The 20,684-nt window shown below is 38.4% G+C and overlaps 1 protein-coding gene across 7 annotated transcripts in view; it reads right to left on the bottom strand.

The window, feature by feature from the left end:
* Positions 1-20,684, bottom strand: part of HYDIN (HYDIN axonemal central pair apparatus protein) — a 534,664-nt gene that overhangs the window by 41,070 nt on the left and 472,910 nt on the right. For all 7 annotated transcript variants that reach the window (XM_037815908.1, XM_037815907.1, XM_037815906.1 and 4 more), the window contains 4 exons: positions 19,146-19,311; positions 16,375-16,522; positions 15,821-16,028; positions 15,129-15,350 (listed from right to left, as the gene is read on the bottom strand). In XM_037815908.1, the coding sequence (XP_037671836.1) occupies positions 15,129-15,350; positions 15,821-16,028; positions 16,375-16,522; positions 19,146-19,311 (744 nt within the window). The remainder of the gene's footprint in view (positions 1-15,128; positions 15,351-15,820; positions 16,029-16,374; positions 16,523-19,145; positions 19,312-20,684) is intronic.

Here is a 20,684-nt window from a genome sequence, read left to right as displayed (position 1 = left end):
CAAAATGGATCTCAGGGATACAATAGATAAAATAAAACGTTCAAACTTAAGACTCATTGGTGTCCCAGAAGGGGAAGAGAAGGGTAAAGGTCTAGAAAGAGTATTCAAAGAAGTTGTTGGGGAAAACTTCCCAAACCTTCTACACAATATAAATACACAAAGCATAAATGCCCAGTGAACTCTAAATAGAATAAATCCAAATAAACCCACTCCAAGACATATTCTGATCAGACTCTCAAATACTAAAGAGAAGGAGCAAGTTCTGAAAGCAGCAAGAGAAAAGCAATTCACCACATACAAAGGAAACAACATAAGACTAAGTAGTGACTACTCAGCGGCCAATATGGAGGCAAGAAGGCAGTGGCACGACATATTTAAAATTCTGAGAGAGAAAAATTTCCAACCAAGAATACTTTATCCAGCAAAACTCTCCTTCAAATTTGAGGGAGAGCTTAAATTTTTCACAGACAGACAAATTCTGAGAGACTTTGCCAATAAAAGACCTGCCATACTTCAGATACTAAAGGGAGCCCTACCAACAGAGAAACAAAGAAAGGAGAAAGAGATATAGAGAATTTTAACAGACATATATAGTACCTTACATCCCAAATCACCAGGACACTCATTTTTCTCTAGTGATCACGGATCTTTCTCCAGAAGGGACCATAAGCTGGGACAGAAAACAAGCCTCAAGAAATTAAAAAAAAAAATTGAATATACTCAAAGCACATTCTCCAAACACAATGGAATGCAAATAGAAGTCAATAATTTTTGAACTGTAACTCCACTATTTACTTCCTACATGATATAAAGTACACAAACTCTAAGGATAAATCAGTGGTTTTGAACTCAATGTAAAATATGTAATTTTAGACAAGTATATAAAGGTGGGGGAATGGAGAAGTATAGGAACACAGTTTGTGTGTCCTATTGAAGTGAAGGTGGTATCAAAGAAAAACAAGATTGATAGGGATTTAAGAGGTTAATTTTAAGCCCCACAGTAAACACAAAGAAATTATTAGAGAATATAATCATAGAGATGAAAAGTAGAGTATGGGTTAAGAGAAATGGGGGAAGGAACAATGGAGAGTTAAGAAATGAGTGTAGGGTTGCTGTTTGAGGTGAAGGGAAAGCTCTAGTAATGGATGGTGGGAAAGAGCATTACAACATTCTAAATGTGATTAATCCCACTAATGGAAGGCTAGGGAGGGGGTGGAATGGGAAGATTAGGCAGTATTAAAACAGCCTAAATCCTAAACTTTTTTCAATATGTTTCCACAATTGAAAAAAAAAAAAAGACAGTCTAAATAGATGACAATTGAATGCCAAGGATGAACCTTGATGGGATTGGAGGATGGAGGACAGGAGGCTCAAAGGGTCACAGGTGAGACATAAGGAAAAGGAAATACAGAATGTAAGCTTTGTATCATTGTTGAATCTCTTGTACTTCTTAGCTGCGCTTAATGGCATTGCATAAAAGAATGTTCTTATTCATGGGAAGTGTATATGTGAATTATAGTGTTTATTCAAGGGTGTGAGCAGCTAGCTCTCATATGTTCAGAAGACACAGCAATAGATGATGGATGACAGATAGGGAGGGAGGGAGGGAAGGAAAGAAATAGTGATGTGACAGCATGTTAAAATTGGTGGATTGGGCTATCGGGGAAGGGGGGTCAGGGTATGATGGAATTCTGTGTATGGGGTTAGTATTGTTTTTGAAACTGTTCCTATAACTTTGAATTTATTTGAAAATAAAAGAGAAAAAATTAAAAAAAAAAAAGAGACTCAGACTCAGTGACACAAAGAGATTGAAAGTGAAAGGATGGAAAAAAACATACCACGCTAGCTACAGACAAAAGAAAGCAGGGGTAGCAATACTAATATCAGACAAAGTAGACTTTAAATGCAAAGATGTCATAAGATACAAAGAAGGGCACTATATATTAATAAAAGGGACAATTCACCAAGAAGAAATAACAATCATAAATGTTTATGCACCCAATCAAGGTACTCCAAAGTACGTAAGACAAACATTGCAAAACTGAAGGAAGCAATAGACATTTCTACAATAATTGTGGGAGACTTCAATACACCATTCTCTTATATAGATCAACAAGACAGAGGACCAATAAAGAAACTGAGATGCTAAACAGTGATAAATAAATTAGACTTAATAGACATATATAGATTTTTACATCCCAAATTACCAGGGTATACATTCTTCTCTACCACTCATGGAATGTTCTCCAGGATAGATCATATTCTGGGTCATAAAACAAGCCTCAATAAATTTAAAAAGGTTGAAATTATTAAAAGCACATTCTCTGGCCATAATGGAGTGCCATTAGAAGTCATTAACCATCAAAGAACAAGAACATTCACAAATATGTGAAGGCAAAACAGCACACTCCTAAATAATCAGTGGATCAAAGAAGAACTTACAAGAGAAATTCCTAAATATCTAGAGATGAATGAAAATGAGAACACAACATACCAAAACCCCTGGGATGCAGTGAAGGCAGTGCTGAGGGGGAAATTTATAGCCCTAAATACATATGCGCTAATTTGGATGTATTGTGTCCCCCAAAATGCCATGTTCTTTGGCGTAATTTTGTGGGGGCAGATGTATTAGTGTTGATTAGGTTGGAATCCTTTGTTTCCATGGAGATGTGACTCAATCAACTGTCGGCAAGACCTCTGATTGGATAATTTCCATGGAGGTGTTACCCCACCCATTCAGGGTGGGTCTGAATTAAATCACTGGAGCCATATAAAAGAGCTGACAAACAGAAGGAACTCAGCGCAGCTGAGAGTGACATTTTGAAGAGCAGCTCAGAGAGACATATTGGAGATGGCTGCTGAAAGCAGACTTTTGCTAACACTTTGGGGATGCCAGCCTAGGTTTTGCTCTGCAGAAGCTAAGACAGGACAAAATGCCCCAAGAGCAACATTTGGAAGAAAGCACAGGAGCCGAGAGAAGAGCTGGAACAGAACCCAGGATCAGCAGATGCCAGCCATGTGCCTTCCCAGCTAACAGGGGTTTTCCGGATGCCATTGGCCTTCCTTAGTTGAAGGCCTTAATTTGGACATTTTCATGGCCTTCAGATTGCAAATTTGTAACCAAATAAACCCCCATTATAAAAGCCAATCCATTCTGGTATTTTGCATAATGACAGCATTAGCAAACCAGAACAATGTACGTTGTAAAGGAAGAAAAAGCTAAAATCAAAGAACTAATGGAACAACTGAAGAAGCTAGAGAATGATCAGCCCAAACTAACCCTAAAGTAAGTAGAGGAAAAGAAATAACAAGGATTAAAGGAGAAATAAATGATATGGAGAACAACAACAACAACAAAACAATAGAGAGAATAAAAAAACCACAAGTTGGTTCTTTGAGAAGATCAACAAGATTGACAAACCCTTAGCTAGAGTGACAAAGTAAAAAAGAGAGAAGACCCAAATAAACAAAATCAGAAATGAGAAGGGGGACATTACTGTGGATCACAAAGAAATTTAAAAAAAAAATCCTAAGAGGATACTATGAACAACTGTATGTCAACAAACTGGACAATTCAGAGGAAATAGATAATTTCCTGGAAACATATGAACAGCCTAGACTGATCTGAGAAGAAACAGAAGACCTCAACAAACCAATCACAAGTAAAGAGATCCACTCATTCATCAAAAAGCTTCCTATCAATAAAAGCCCAGGGCCAGAGAGCTTCACAGAGGAATTTTACCAAACTTTCCAAAAAGAAATGACAATATTCCTGCTCAAACTCTTTCAAAAAATTGAAGAGAAAGGAATACTGTCTAACTCATTTTATGAAGCTAACATCACTCTAATACCAAAACCAGATAAAGATGCCACAAGAAAGGAAACTACAGGCTAATCTCCCTAATGAATATAGATGCAAAAATTCTCAACAAAATACTTGCAAATTGAATCCAAAGACCCAGTAAAAAAAAATCATACCCCATGACCAAGTGGGGTTCATTCCAGGTATGCAAGGATGGCTCAACATAAGAAAATCAATCATTGTAATACAACACATTAACAAACTGAAAGGGAAAAATCAAATGATTATCTCAATAGATGCAGAAAAAACATTCAACAAAATTCAGCATCCTTTTTTGATAAAATCATTTCAAAAGGTAGGAATTGAAGGAAACTTCCTCAATATGATAAAGGGCATATAAAAAAACCCACAGCCAGCATAGTAGTCAATGGTAAGAGGCTGAAAGCCTTCCCCCTAATTTCAGGAACAGGACAAGGACACCTGCTGTCATCAGTATATTCAACATTGTGCTAGAAGTTCTAGCCAGCAAGACAGAAAAATAAAAGGCATCCAAGTTAGAAAGGAAGAAGTAAAACTGTCATTATTTGCCAATGATATGATTGTATATTTGGAAAATCCTGAGAAATTGATGATACAGCTGTATGAGCTAACAAACAAATTCAGCAAAGTGGCAGGATACAAGAGTAACATGCAAAAATCAGTGATGTTCCTATACACTAGAAATGACCTAACTGAAGAGACACTCAAGAAAAAAATTCCATTCACAATAGCAACTAAAAAAATCAAGTACCTAGGAATAAACTTAACCAAGGACATAAAAGACCACTACACAGAAAATTACATAACTTTACTAAAAGAAATCAAAGGGTACCTAAAGAGATGGAAAGATATTCTGTGTTCATGGATAGGAAGGCTAAATGTCATTAAGATGTTAACTCTACCCAAACTGATCTACAGATTCAAAGCAATTCCAATCAAAATTCCAACAACATGCTGTGTAGACTTGGAAATGTAGTTACCAAATTTATTTGGAAGGGAAAGGGGCCTCAAATTGCTATAAACATTCTAAAAAAGAAGAACAAAGTGGGAGGACTTGCAGTTCCTGACTTTGAAGTCTGCTATAAAGGCACAGTAGTAAAAACAGCATGGCACTGGCACAAATATAGACATATTAATCAATGGAATCAAATCAAGAGTTTGGAAATATACCCCTAGATCTATGGTTGACTGATTTTTGATAAGGCTCCCAAATCTACCGAACTGGGACAGAACAGTCTGTTCAACAAATGGGGCTGGGAGAACTGGATATCCATATCCAAAAGAATGAAAGAAGACTCCTACCTCACACCCTATGCAAAAATTAACTCAAAGTGGATCAGAGACCTCAACATAAGAGAAAATCATGAAACTCCTAGAAGATAATGTAGGGATACATCTTCAAGACCTGGTATTAAGACGTAGCTTCTCAGATCTTAAACCCAAAGCAGAAGCAATGAAAGAAAAAAATAGATGAATGGGAACTCCTCAAAATCAAAAGGTTCTGTACCTCAAAGGAATTTGTCAAAAAGGTGAAGAGGCAGCCAACATAATGGGAAAAAATATCTGGAAACCATATATCTGATAAGAGACTGACATCCTCCATATAAAAAAAAATCCTACAACTCAATGACAATAGTACAAACAGCCCAATTATAAAATAGGTAAAAGATATGAAAATACATTTTTCCAAAGAGGAAATACAAATGACCAAAAATAAACTTGAAAAAATGTTCATCTTCACTAGCTATTAGGGAAATTCAAATCAAAACCACAGTGAGATAAACCTCATACCAGTAAGAATGGCTGCCATTAAACAAACAGGAGACTGCAAATGCTGGAGAAGACATGGAGAAATCAGAATTCTTATTGCTGGTGGGAACGTATGTTACAGCCACTATGGAAGGCAGTTTGGTGGTTCCTCAGAAAACTAGATATTGAGTTACCCTCAGAGCTGCAATTTCACTTCTGATAGCAGTGACATGAACAGACATTTGCACACTGATGTTCATAGCAGAATTGTTCACAATTTCCAAGAGATGGAAACAATCCAAGTGTACTTCAACAGATGAGTGGATAAAGAAAATGTGGTATATACATACGATGGAATACTATGCAGCAGTAGGAAGGAATGAGGTCCTAAAACAGACGACAACATGGACGAACCTCGAACACATAAAGCTGAGTGATACAAGCCAGATACAAAAGGAGAGATACTGTGTACTGCTAATGTGAACTCCGTGAACAATGTAAAATCAGTGTCTTATAATGTAGAATGTAGGGAACCTAGAGATAGACAGAAGCTAGTGAAGGGGGAATGATAACTTAATAGGTACAGACATGATAATGAGGGTGAACTTGAAGGTATGGGAATTTTGGACAGAGGTGTTGACGGCTCATTAATGGGATTATAAATGTCAGTGCTGCATTGAAAGTGAACATGATTGAAAGTGGTTGTTTAGAGGCATGTAACCCACAGAGTAGCACTGCATACATAAATAAGTGTTTGCATGATATACTTTTAAGGTATGATACTGGTACAAAGAGTTAACAACAGAGTGGTATATGGAAAACTACCCATTGCATATTATAGACTATATTTAATAGGAATACCTTACCAGCACTTCACTAATACTAGGGATGAATAATTAGCAGTTGATAAGAGCTCTGGGATGTTTTATGTTATGACAATTATTTAAAATTGAGAGTGATGATGCAGTACTTGCCCTTATGAAGCTCATCACTGCAAAGGAGAGGCTAAACCTGCTTATAATTATGCCTAAGAGTCTCCCCCTGAGTACCTCTTTGTTGCTCAGATGTGGCCCTCTCTCTCTAGCTAAGCCAGCTCGGCAGGTGAATTCACTGCCCTCCCCGCTATGTGAGACCAGACTCCCAGGGTTGTAAATCTCCCTGGAAATGTGGGATATGACTCCAGGAGATGAATCTGGACCCAACATCTTGGGATGGAGAACATCTTCTAGACCAAAAGGGGGATGCCAAATGAAATGAAGTTCAGTGGCTGAGAGATTCCAAATGGAGTTGAGAGGTCACTCTGGTGGACATTCTTATGCACTATATAGATAACCCTTTTTAGATTTTAATGAATTGGAATAGCTAGAAGTAAATACCTGAAACTACCAAACTGCAACCCAGTAGTCTTGACTCTTGAAGACAATTGTATAGCAATGTAGCTTACAAGGAGTGACAGTGTGACTGTGAAAGCCTTATGGATCACACTCCCTTTATCCAGTGTATGGATGGATGAGTAGAATAATGGGGACAAAAATCTAAATGAAAAATAGGGTGGGAGGGGGGTTGTTTCAGGTGTTCTTCTTTACTTTTATTTTTTATTCTTATTTTTGCTTTTTCTGGTACAAGGAAAATGTTCAAAAAATAGATTGGGGTGACGAATGCACAACTATATGATGGTTCTGTGAACAATTGTACAATTTGGATGACTGTATGGTATGCAAATATATCTCAATAAAATTGAATAAAAAATTGAGACTGATTATGCCTGTACAACTATGTGAAGATAATGTGAGACACTGATTGTTAATCTTGGACAGAATATTTGCTATGTGAAATTAGGAACCCCTTATTCAATAAGGCAAACCTTCTGTCTTGAGGCTTCCTCTTGTGAAACTGAGGCTGTAAATGGGAGGCTAAGCCTTCCTATAATTATGCCTAAGAGGCACCTCCAGAGAACCTCTTTTGTTGCTCAGATGTGGCCTTTCTCTTTCTAAGCCCAACCTGGCAAATAAATTATTATCCTCCCCACTACGTGGATATGACTCCCAGGGGAGTGAATCTCCCTGGCAACATGGGACACAACTCTGAAGAATGAGCCTGGTCCTGGCCTTGAGGGATTGAAAAAATGCCTTCTTGACCAAAAGGGGGAAAAGAAAGATAACAAAATAAAGTTATAGTGACTAAGAGATTTCAAATAGAGTCAAGAGACTATCCTGGAGGTCACTCTTATGCAAGCTCCAGCTAGATATCCCAAATGGCCACAGTATGCCAGACCCTAACCAACAGTAGTCCTGACATACCTAGTTCACTATCTGAGTTTCTATATTTCTTTAAAAGTTTCACTCACTAAATTTATTTCTCAGAATCTTAAATACACCAGAGTGTTCCTTTGCCAGACAAGTCCTAAAACCCAGAGGCAATAGCCTCTTTAAGAACAACAACCAGATGCAGACCCCTTCCCCATAATGTTGACACTTCTTTTCAGTATGAACAAGTTAAGGTGGTCACTGCCTAGACACCCCTGAAGATTGAGAAACTGATTAAATGAGAGGAAGGGGTAGCAACACATAAGATAGGATTTAACAAAGGATTATGAATATTGAATATTTATATAAATATCTTTTTTAGATGCTAGACTATTAGAATAGCTAGAAGGAAATAACTGAAATGGTGGAACTGCAACCAAAAACATTTTTGAAATTTGCTCTATAGCTACTCATTAAATTGTATGTTGAAAGTTATCACCTTTCTGTATATATCTTATATTTTACAATAATGAAATACCTGAAACTGTGGAACTGTAACCCATAACATTCTTTGAAATTTGCTCTCTACTTGTTAAATCATACTTTGAAAGTTATCACTGTTATGTATATATGTCAAATTTCACAATAAAAATATATTTAAAAATTCCCAATATTCAAACTAAACACCATTAGAATAAACATTATTACAGTGGTCAGCATAAGTTTCCATAAACAATTTTATAAGTTTAAAAACATTTTCTTACTAAATCCTTTTAAAGTCTGTAGGTTTTGTGAATGATTCACTGGAAATGGTTTAAATTTATTACCTATGACTTTCCTACCAATTAGAGTAGGAAAATCTTACGACATGAGACATTCCTCTTTGTTCAAAGTAACGGAAGTTCTGAAAAAGTTCTCAAAGTTGATGGGTCCCTTCTGAGGCCACAAATCTGGCATTTCTCAGGGAAGATGACTGCAACCCTACTGCTGAGTTCCAGGCCATGAAAATCAAGGATCTTTCTGAATCTCCAAAGGCCTGCAACTCACCTTAGGTTCTATGTTTTTCAACTCATTGTCTCCCTGTCAATCATCTTCTTCTTGAGGATTTGAATAAAAATAATGCCTTAGAGTGGGCATTCTAAATTTTATTGTTATTGATTTCTAATTTTGTTCCTTTGTGGTCAAAGAACATATTCCGTATGATTCTAATCCTTTTAAATTTATTGAGGCTTGTTTTATGGCCTCATATGTGGTCTATCTCAGAGAATGTTTCACGTGTACTTGCGAAGAATGTGTCTTCTGCTGTTGTCAGATGATGTGTTCTACAGATGCCTGTACAGTTTAGTTGGCTTTTAGTGTTGTTGAAGTCTTGTATTTCATTGCTTATCTTCTGTCTAATTGTCCTATCCAATATTGAAAGTGGGGCATTGAAGCCTCCAAACATTATTGTTGAATTGTCTATTTCTCCTTCAATTCTATAAGTTTCACTTCATGTATTTTGGGGGCTCTGTTGTTACATGCATATATATTTATAATTGTTATGCCTTCTTGATGGATTGACACTCATCATTATAAAGTGTACTTATTTGTCTTTAGTAAAAACTTTTGTCTTAAAGTCTATTTTGTCTGATATTAGTATAGTCACTCCAGCTCTCTTTTGGTTTCTGTTTGCATACTATATCTTTTTCCATCTTTTTACTTTCAGCCTATTATGTCTTTGAATCTAAAATGTGTTGCATGTAAACAATACACTGTTGGATCATGTTTATTATCCCTTTTGTCAATTTCTGCCTTTTGATTGGAGTGTCTAATCCACCTATATTTAATGTAATTACTGATAAGGTAGGAATTGTGCCTTTCATTTTACCATTTGTTTTCTGTATGTCATGTCTTTTTTATTTCTCTATTCCTCCATTACTGCCTTCTTTTGCATTACAAACACATTTTCTAGTGTACTGTGCCATTTTAATTCCCTTGTTTCTTTCATTATATTCATTTGAGTTATTTTTTAGAGATTTCCTTTAATCTTAATTTATAACAATCTAGTTAGGACTTATACCAACTTCATTTAGGATTAATACCAACTTAATTTCAACAATATACAAAAATTTCATCTGTTCCCTTCTCCCTTCATTGTGCTAATATTGTCATACAAATTACATCTTTATTAATTTTATGCCCATTGTTGGGGATTGAATTATGTATCCCAGAAAAACATGTTCTTAAACTTAACCCATTCCTGCGGGTGTGTACCCATTGTAAATAGGACCTTCTGATGAGGCTTCTTTAGTTAAGGTATGGACAACTGAATCAGGATGGGTCTTAATCCTATCACTGGAGGACTTATGGAGAAAGTCACAGAGAGAAAGATATGGGGAGCAGCAAGAAGCTGGAAGTCAATGGAATCTGGAACAGAAAGGACAAAACATCACCATGTGCATTGCGAAGTGACTGAAAAGCAAAAGTTCAAAGATTGCTGGGAGCCAGCCCAGAATGCCACAGTCTTTGAGGATTAAGCATTGTCTTTCCGGTACCTTAATTTTGGACTTCTCCTAGTCTCAAAACCATGAGTCAATAAATTCCTGTTGTTAAGCCAGCCTATTGTGTGGTATTTATTTTAGCAGTTGGGAAACGAAAACACCCATGAACACAGATTTATAATTATTGCTTTATGTAGTTTTCTTTTAAATCAGATAAAAAAAAGAGTTACAAACAAAAAAAATACATTTATATTGTCTTTTGTTTTTGTTTGTGTTTGTTTTTTAAAAAAGTTCGGTTTTATTGACATATATCCACATACCCCACAATTATCCACAGTATACAATGAATTATTCACAGTACCATCATATAGTTGTGCATTCATCAGCAAAATCAATTTTGAACATTTTCATTACTCCAAAACAATTACAAGGAAAGAAGAACATCCAAAACATCCAAAACATTTTGTTCCCTCTACCCATCTGTCCATACACCCAAAACATTTTGTTCCCTCTACCCAACTGTCCATACACTGGATAAAGGGAGTGTGAGCTATGAGCTTTTCAAAATTACACAGTAAGCTACATAGTTATACAACCATCTTCAAAAATCAAGGCTGCTGGGCTGCAGTTCAACAGTTTCAGGTATTTCCTTCTAGCTATTCCAATACACTAAAAACTAAAAAGGGATATCGATAAAATGCATAAGAATAACTGCCAGGATGTCCTCTCGACTCCATTTGAAATCTCTCAGCCATTGAAACTTTATTTTGTTTCATTTCACTTCCCCCTTTTGGTCAGGAAGGCTTTCTCAAACTCACGATGCTGGGTCCAGGCTCATCCTTGAGAGTCATGTCCCATGTAGGGGGGATGGTAGCGAGTTTACCTGCCGAGTGGGCTTAGAGAGAGAGACCACATCTGAGCAACAAAGAGTTTCTCTAGGGAAGACATGGGCACAATTATAAGTAGGCTTAGCCTCTCCTTTGCAATAACAAGCTTCATAAGGGCAAGCCCCAAGGTTGAAGGCTTGGCCTTCTAAATTGGTAGTTCCCAATGCTTATGAGAATATCAGGAATTCCTCAGGAGGGGAAGTTTAATATTTCCACATTTTTCCCCAGAGCATCAGGGGTGCTTATACTTTCTTTTATATTTACCTATGTAGTTATCTTTACTGGTGTTCTTTATTTCTTCACATAGATTTGAGTTACTCTCTAGTGGTCTTTCATTTCAGTCTGAAGGACTCCCTTTATTTTTTCTTGTGGGACAGATCTGGTAGTGCCAAGTTCTCAGTTTTGTTTGTTTGTTTGTTTGTTTTAATCTAGGAAAGCCTTGATTTTACCCTTATTTTGAAGGATAGTTTTGCTAGATGTAGAATTCTTGGTTGACAGTCTTTTTCTTTCAGCACTTTGAATATTTCATACCATCCGATTTATAACAATCTAGTCTGGATTTCTGGCTTCCATGATTTCTAATGAGAAATCATCAGTTAATCTTGTTGCTTTCAAGATTCTCTGTCTTTGTCTATCAAAAGTTTGACTATGATGCATCTAATTTGTATCTCTTTATTGATATCCTCTATTTGGTAAGACATTGTTCTTATACTTTATAGTTATCTAGGTATGGTTTCCTGTAGTTCTTTGAATATATTCAAAATAGCTGACTTAAAGTCTTTGTCTAGTAAATCCAACATCAGGGCTTCCTCAATTTCTATTGACTTCTTTTTTCCTGTGTATGGGTCATTCTTTCTTGTTTCTTGGCATGCCTCATACTTTTTTGTGGAAAGTAGATTTTTAAAGTAATATAATGTGGAAACTCTAGAAATCAGAACCCCACCCCCCAGGGTTTGTTGTTGTTGCTGTTTTTTTTATTTAGTAACTTTTTCTGTGAAGTCTGTATTCTTTGTTGTGTGTATCTACTGAAGTATCTGCTCAGTTAGCTTAGGGGACAATGACTGTTCAAAGATTTCCTTAAATGCCTGGAGAAAGTAAGTCTCCCAGATTTTGCCGAGGAGTTCTGAGTGCATGTTGCTTTAGCCTTTACTTACTTCTTGTGCAGATCCTCAAGGTTAGCCAGAGGTGAATGCTTAGGGCCTTCTCAGGTTTTTCCTGAGCAATGTACAGCTCTGAGCATGCACACAGCCCTGTGCAAGAGTGGATGTCTAGATCCCAGAAATATATTTGAGTTTTTCAAAGCCCCCTATAAACATCTAATTCCTCAGCTTTTCCTTTTAAGTGTTTTGATCAGCTTCTGGTTTGCCCCAACTGTTACCAGTATCTCATGCAGCTGCACTGTTAAACAGTGATTCAGTCAAATAAAGACAAGCCTTGAGAGTAGGGGTTTCTGGGGAACTTCTAGACAGGGAAAATAATGACAATTCTTTTAAAATGGTGCTTTGGGAAGCTCCAAACTATTCTTCCTCCTTCAATTGCTACTGGACTGCTGGTTTTCAACTTGACTGGGGAGCTGCTGATTTTTAAGGCTACAGTAGAGCTGGGTAGAGGGTGGATGGGAATAGAGCAAGTTAAAAGGCAGAGCAGAGAAGATAAGGACCACACAGGAGAATTAATCTTTCAAGGCAGGATGTTGTGTTTTCAGCGTTAGGACAGTTTTAGTTTGCTAGGCTGCTAAAAGAAGATACCATAAAATGGGTTGCCTCTTAACAATGGGAATTTCTTAGCTTACAAGCCTACAGTTTTAAGTCCGTAAAGATGTCCAAATAAAGGCATCATCAAGGCATTGCTCTCTTCCTGAAGACTGGCTGCTGATGATCCTGGACTCCTCTATCACATGGCGAGACCCATGGCAGCATCTGCTGGTCTCTCCCATTGCTTCTGGATTCTGTTGCTTCCATGGCCTTTTCTCTCTCTTTCTCTGTATTCATCCCATTTAAAAAGGACTCCAATAAGAGGATTAAGACACCCTGAGCCATGCTTTAACTGACCTTAATCAAAAGGTCCTACTTACAGTAGTTTTATACCCACGGGAATGAGTTAGCTTTGAGAATATGATTTTCTGGGGTACATACAGTTTGAAACCACCACAGACACCATTAAATGGTCTTATCTTGAGTTCCAGGCCCTTCAAGACTCCCTTTTTAAAAAAACAAAGCTTGCCTTTTTTAAACTGAGGTTCAGCCATTAAAAAAAAATAAACACCCCTTATATTTTTGCAAAACTTTGGTTAATTTCTAGAGTTCTGAGAAAGTTGATATTGACAATTTTTGCCAGTGTTCTCATTGCTTTTATTGAGGAGCAGCTTTACAGAGGTCCTTCTTGGCCATTCCTGTGACATTCCAGTTTTCTTTGAATAATTTATCTTGGGAAATATTGTACACATCCCTCCCCTTTCTCTCTCTCTCCATCTATCTCCCTATGAATTTTAATGGTGCATGGTATTCCATTGCATCAATGGTCAACTGCTTTTCAATGGACACTTACTCACCTGGCACCTCAACCACGAGTGAGGCCTCTGTTATAGACACTGTTGGGCTGTTTTTAAAATAACCACTCTCCAGGACCTTCTGGCAGAGCACAGAAGACAAGGAACACACAGGAGAATTAAACTCTCAAGCAGGATGCTTTAAGTGCTTTCAGTGTTTGGACAATGTTAAATGGTCTGTGCTGGTTTGGATGTATTATAACCCCCAAAATGCTATTATCTTCAATGCAGTCTTGTGTGGGCAGGAAATGTATTGGTGTTGATTGGGTTGGAGACTTTTTTTTTTTTTCCTTTTTAAAGTACTTTTTTTAAAAATTCAGTTTTATTGAAATATATTCACATACCATGCAATCATCCATGGTATACAACCAACTGTTCACAGTATGATCATATAGTTATGTGTTCATCACCACAATCTATTTCTGAACAATTTCCTTACATCAGAAAGAATCAGAATAAGAATAAAAAATAAAAGTGAAAAAAGAAACCCAAACCATCCCCCCCATCCCACCCTATTTGTCATTTAGTTTTTATCCCCATTTTTCTACACATCCATCCACACACTAGACAAAGGGAGTGTGATCCACAAGGTCCTCACAACCACATTGTCACCCGTTGTAATCTACATTATTATATAATTGTCTTCAGGAGTCCAGACTGCTGGGGTGGAGCTTGGCATTCTCAGGCATCCACTTCTAGCTATTCCAATACATTAAAACCTAAGCGGTGTTATCTATATAGTACATAAGAATGTCCACCAGAGTGACCCCTCGACTAGGTTGGAGACTTTTGATTGGATGTTTCTGTGGAGATGTGATCACTCAACTGTGGGCGAGGGCTTTCACTGGATAATTTCCATGGAGGTGTGGCTCTGCCCATTCAGCATGGGCCTTGATGAGTTTATTGGAGCACTATATAAGCTCAGACAGAAGGAGCGAGCTTGCTACAGCCAAGAGGGACACTTTGAAGAATGCAGAGGAGTTGAGAGAGGAGCTGCAGATGAGAGACAGTTTGAAGACAGCTGATGAAAGTAAACTTTGGCTACAGAGAAGCTAAGAGACGACAAATGCCCCAAGAGCAACTGAGAGTGGCATTTTGAAGAGCAGCTACAGCCTAGAGAGGAACATCCTGGGAGAAAGCCATTTTGAAACCAGAACTCTGGAGCAGTCACCAGCCATGTGCCTTCCCAACTAACAGGTTTTTTGGATGCCACTGGCTATCCTCCAGTGAAGGTACCCAATTGTTGATGACTTACCTTGGACACTTTATGGCCTTAAGACTGTAACTCTGTAACCAAATAAATCCCCTTTATAAAAGCTGATCCATTTCTGGTGTTTTGTGAAAAGGCAGCATTAGCAAAACAGAACATGGTCTCACCTTGATTCTGAGTTCCAGGCCCTTCAAGACAAACTTCTTAAATGGCTGGAAAGACAAGGTGGCATGTACAGTTTGCCCCACATCCACAGAGCCATCAATGGGTGCAAATTCCAAGTATTGCAGCAGGGCTTTGGAGCCAGACAGCTCTGCCTGGTAGCTGAAGTTGAACTTCCCGGTGTTGATAAAGATTAATTCACACTGGACACATTCATTTAGTTCCACCTGGGAGACAGAGAACAGAGTAGTATGTTGAGTGAACACAATCCACGGTTCCCTTCTCTGGGGTCAGGATATGTAATATGCTGGGGAGAAATATCTTTTGGGAAATAGGAATGGCAGGTGGTGTTTGTGAGTTGAGCATCATTAGCTTAGAGTAGTTAAATATTCCACAGAGAGCTACCAAATATTGGGGGCCCCTCACATTTCAAGAGTAATATGACAGCTTCATTCTTAGACCTGCCTTGGTAATCAAACATCTTTCTGTATCTTTAATACAAGCATTCTTCCCTTCCCCATTATCTCTCCAACCCCTAAAAAGTATAATTAAAAAAGCTGTTGCATAATATCTATACATATTCCAGGGATGGAGCTTTGCCTGGCATTTGAAACAGAAAGTACCAGCTAACATTTACTTGTTCCACCTTCCCCAGCCAGTTGGAAACAGAGATAGCAAAGCCCTCTCACAACTTTACCTCATAAAAGCTGATGATATTCGTCTGATTGGGAGTCAAGACAGTAACTGAGCCAGTCCTGTCCTTGCACTTGACCTCTGCATTCATAGCATAGCCCTCAGCCTTGACATTTAAGGTGATAGGTTGGACTTTCTTTTTCACATTGCAGATCAAATTAAAGTTTACATTTCCTTCCTGCTTAGGTGTGAAAAAAATATCAATGGGGAACCTGTTTGGGGAACAAGACAGCAGATTAGTTGAATGGGCCAACTTGCTAAAAACTGCTAAAAAACAACATAACACAGTAGACACAGAAGATAGCAAGGAAAAGACTATAAACATAGGAGAAAATATTGAGAACAGGGGCTTAGAATTCTCAATGCTATACAACTCGGTAGGAAAATGAACAATGGGGAATAAGTAGGTCAGAGATAGAATTGTTAGTGTCTAAATTTTAGAGTTGGAAGAGACTTTAGAAATGGGGAACTCTAAGGAAACCTGGGTCTCTTGGTTGGCAGGCCTGATGCCTCTGCCATTTTGGGAGGGAGCCACCCTGGGGCTTTCCTATTCATTACCTGGACAGCGGTGGGACCCAGCCTTCCATGGGACATACGACCAGGCTGTTGCTGAAGCCTTCGGAATACCGTGAGTTGTCCTGGAAGGCAAAACTGAACCCCTGCTCCTCCTTGTTGATGAGCTTCACCGTTTCTCTGGCCTCTCTGCCTGAGGAGGGAACATGGGCCCTCAGCAGAGGCCTCCTGCCTGATCTCTGGTATCTTAGTAGATACTGCTCCACAGGCAAGAGGAATTCTTTATAGAAGAGACTTTTTTCTCCTTTTCTGAACTTCTTGTGCTTGTCCTTCTCATTCCTATCTTCTACACTTAGAATCCCCATGTCCAAGACTCTATCTTAGTCTCCATCATACCTTCTGAGGTACCCTGCAGAGTAAACTCTCAAGGTTCATGAATGGAACTCACTGTACAATCTCTACTGAGCTCTTCCTACGGATACTTCCAAACCTTAATGTTGGGAATATGACCGCTACAATTTTATGGGAAAATAATCTGGCAATATCCATTAAAATAAAAAACCACACAGCTCCTTTGACACAGAAATTCCACCTTTTGAAATCTCATCTAGGACACATAGACAAGGGATATTTATTGTTAGCTATTGTAGTATTGTTTATGTGGCAAAAAAACATTGGAACAGCCTTTATGCCCCTTGAGTGGTAAGTTACTGAGCAAATTTTGGAATATCCATATCATGGATTTCTAGAGTATTTTAAATGTTCTTTACCCTAAGTGTGGTTTATTGGGTGAGTAAAAGAAAAAATGAAATAAGATATTCTATAAAATTCAGCCCATTTTCAATGACCATGAAACCTTATGCCTTTTAAAAAATAGTTAATGCTACATGTGTTTATCTGGACAGTGTCCCTGATATTTAGATAGTAGATCAAGATTAATGTATATCAGGCATTCAGGAGATAGAAAGTGGGCAGAGACCAGGCATTTGATGCTGAAGGACTACAGAATGTTTAGGATTGATTGTATAGATCCAGAAATAGATAGCATAATACTGTGTGATGGTGGCACAGTATTGTAAGTACACTGAACAAAGATGTCTGTGAGTAAAGCTGAAAGAGGTGGGATAGGAGAATGTATGACACCACAGGTAAAGATAGATGACAAAGACAGGGACTGTATAACTTGGCAAAAACTGGAGCAGCCAATGACTGTTATTAAATGCACAAATATAAAAATGTTTTTCCATGTGGGAGAGCAAATGAATGTCAACCATGTAGAGTGTTGAAAGAAGGATGGTATTCGGGAAAAAACATAATCAAAGCAAACTGGAGTCTATGGTCAACAGTAACATTGTAATACACCTCCATTAAATGTAACAAAGGCAATATGCCAATGCTAAGTGTATACGAGAGGGATACAGGGGAGGAATATGGGATTCTTGGTAGTGGTGTTATTTTCTGTCCTTACTATTATATTGTATTGCATGACATGTTATTTTTCTTTTTCTCATCTTTTTTATTATTGCTAAAAAAAAACAATTTTTCTTGTAGTAATCAATATGTTCAAGTGCTGATAGTGGTGATAGATGTACAACTTGATGATGATACAATGAACAACTGATTGCACACTGTGGATAAATGTGTGGCATGTGAATATAACTCTATAAAATGGTAGGGAAAAAACAGATAAATGTGTATGGTATGATTTCCTTTATTTGCTGTTCAGAAATCTTAACAAATGCCACAATCTTCCCCAACCTACCTATATGCATAAGAAATGTATGAAAAGAATAGGCATCAAGCTGTTAACACTTTTTTTTTTTTGATGGAAAGGGGAAGATGGGATAGGGTGTGTTGGGAGAGATTATTACATTTTCCTTTACACAATGCCACATTCATTGACTGATTATAAAGAATATTACTTTTACAAATAAAAAATTGACTAAACTATTGGCTTTAGTTGTATTTTCCCTTACCTTAAAAACTTGGGACCTTCCTGGTCACCTCTGATTTTAACTAGTATGGACATCCCTATAAATTTAGTGCATTCACATGTACACACACACACAGATATGACATCCATGTGTTGCATTCATAGACTTATAAGGGATCAATCACTTCCTTTATTTCCTGTGGTCTCTGTTCAAATGACACCTTCCCTGGTTCCGTTCACCAAACCTTGCTGCCTACTGCATTCCTTATATCCTCCAACCTGCTTTATTCTTCTCCAGAGCATTTATCAACATTGACACACTATATATTTTTCTTATCCATTTCTTGGTAGTCTGTTTCCTATTATTTGAATTTAAACATCACGAGGGTGGAGACTTTTGTGTTTTGTTCATTGGTGTGTTCTCAGCCCACAGAACAGTGCCTGAGTCATAGTAGAGGTCAGTAATACTTGTGAATGGAATAAGTGCATGAAAGGATGGCAGAGAAATCTGATCACTGTGCTGCAGACCCAGAGGCAAACAAATACAGCCCATACTCTGGGGCACAAATGAGTAAGAGGGGGCTGCCCGAGGTTCTGGAAAAGAATACAGTGAGTGCAGACCCCAAAGGACTCTACCAAGCAGCATTTATAACAGGACTCCTAAATTTACATGTTATTAGTGTTTGGATTTAAAAGATACTTGATGGGAATTACATTAAGAGGTAAATATTTCGTAGTCTTGTGAAAAGTGATAGCGGCCCTTTGGCATGCTTCTGGAGACATCAGGAAAAGGCCCCCATCCAATCAGCTCCCAGAGCTCACTGCTTGTTCCCCTTGCCCAGGCCATGCCAACCCCAGATTTAAACTGACAGGGCTGCCTTACCAATGAGGAGACAACTGAAGTTGAGGTGTGACTTGTCCAGAGAGATAAGAGGGTCAGTGGTTTTTCCCACCAGCAGGAAAGGGACTTTGATGTTGTGTTCAGGGATTAAGAAAGTCCAGAATGCTTCCGTGATGTCCAGATGGAAAGGCATGAATTGGAAGATGATCTAAAAAGACAGTTTGGAATAGAGTGGTAAGAGGCACTTCTGTTTGCTTACTCTATATGCCCTTAGAGGTTTGTCAGCAGTAGGGCCATGGTGGCTGATATTTCCAGGTTATCTCCTCCTTTTCCAGTCACTATAAGGGCATCTAGGTGTCTGCCCTGTCCACATGTCTTTCTAAGCAGGTCTACCCAGGCATCGGGTCTACCCTCTGCCACCTAAGCTGCCATATTTTGTGCCATGTGTTTGGATGGTATGGCTGTGCTGACTGGGCTAAAGAGCTGGCACCCAATTCCAAACAAAGACCGTGCACATGCTTGTCAACAGCCTGACACACAGCCCCATACAACATGATTATCAGGTCCAACCAGATTTCTTTCTCAGAAATTTGGAATTAGAGACTGAATAACTGGGCCAGCTGGCAGTGGAGCTGACAGTAAAAGATACTGTGTGGTTGAGCTGGGGCCATGGTAAGCCATAAGCCATTAGCTAAGTGAAGTTATAGAGGAAGTGGTTAAAAAAAAAAAAAAAAGAAAAAGAAGGTGCTCGTAAGTAGAGAGAGAAGGGAGTAGTTAGAAAGAAGTGGTTTGTAAAGTGCTAAAAATATTGAATTAGCTATCCATATGTAAAAATGGGGAAACCTACAATTTAGAAATTCTGTGGCACATAGAGACCTGGAATTTTGGCTTCTCTCAAAAATTTTGGGTGAGTTGGTAGTCCTGGGCTTGCATGTCTGCATAGTGGTCATCTGTCAGAAAAGTGCTATGGCCAGCTGGCCTGGCTGCCCAGGATTCTCTTTCATTGTCCCCTGGCCTACTTCCTTCATTTGTGTGAACTTCCTGAAGGCATCTGAATTTATAATTTCCATTTCATGGATTTATTTCTGCAGCAAAGATTTTCTGCAGAAGTTACTGAGATGTGGGTGGACCTTCAGAACTCTTTTAGCCAGCAAGTTCATATTTCTTTAAATAAGACCCTCTACCTATGCCACTGTGTAAACATTTAGGACCAAGCCATGGTCTGTTTTGCCCTTTGGCCTGACCAAGTAAAAACACTTCTGTCTCCTTTCACCGCTGTCAGCTCCACAGGCAAAAACAACTCTCCACTTCATGCTACTGTATGAGTCCTAGAGTCCCCAGGCATTGGTGTCCAGCTCACCTTTCCTGCTTTAATATTCTCCATTTTTTTCAACTGCAAATACTAAAGCTCTCTTTCTCCATGGCCAGCCAAGAGAGCTCAGGGATGTCTTGTTCATCAGGGTTGTCCAATGCATACAGTGGGCACTCGATAAATACTTGCTGAATGAAACACCCTTAGGCTCTTCTCCCTAACGCCACTGACACTCCACAACACACTGGCTACTCAGAGAGGCCTAGAAT

This window comes from Choloepus didactylus, chromosome 22 (assembly GCF_015220235.1).
Source record: "Choloepus didactylus isolate mChoDid1 chromosome 22, mChoDid1.pri, whole genome shotgun sequence".
Classification (NCBI taxonomy): Eukaryota; Metazoa; Chordata; class Mammalia; order Pilosa; family Megalonychidae; genus Choloepus; species Choloepus didactylus.
The sequence above is the reverse complement of the archived record's forward strand: the minus strand, read 5'-3'. Positions and strand labels throughout refer to the sequence as shown.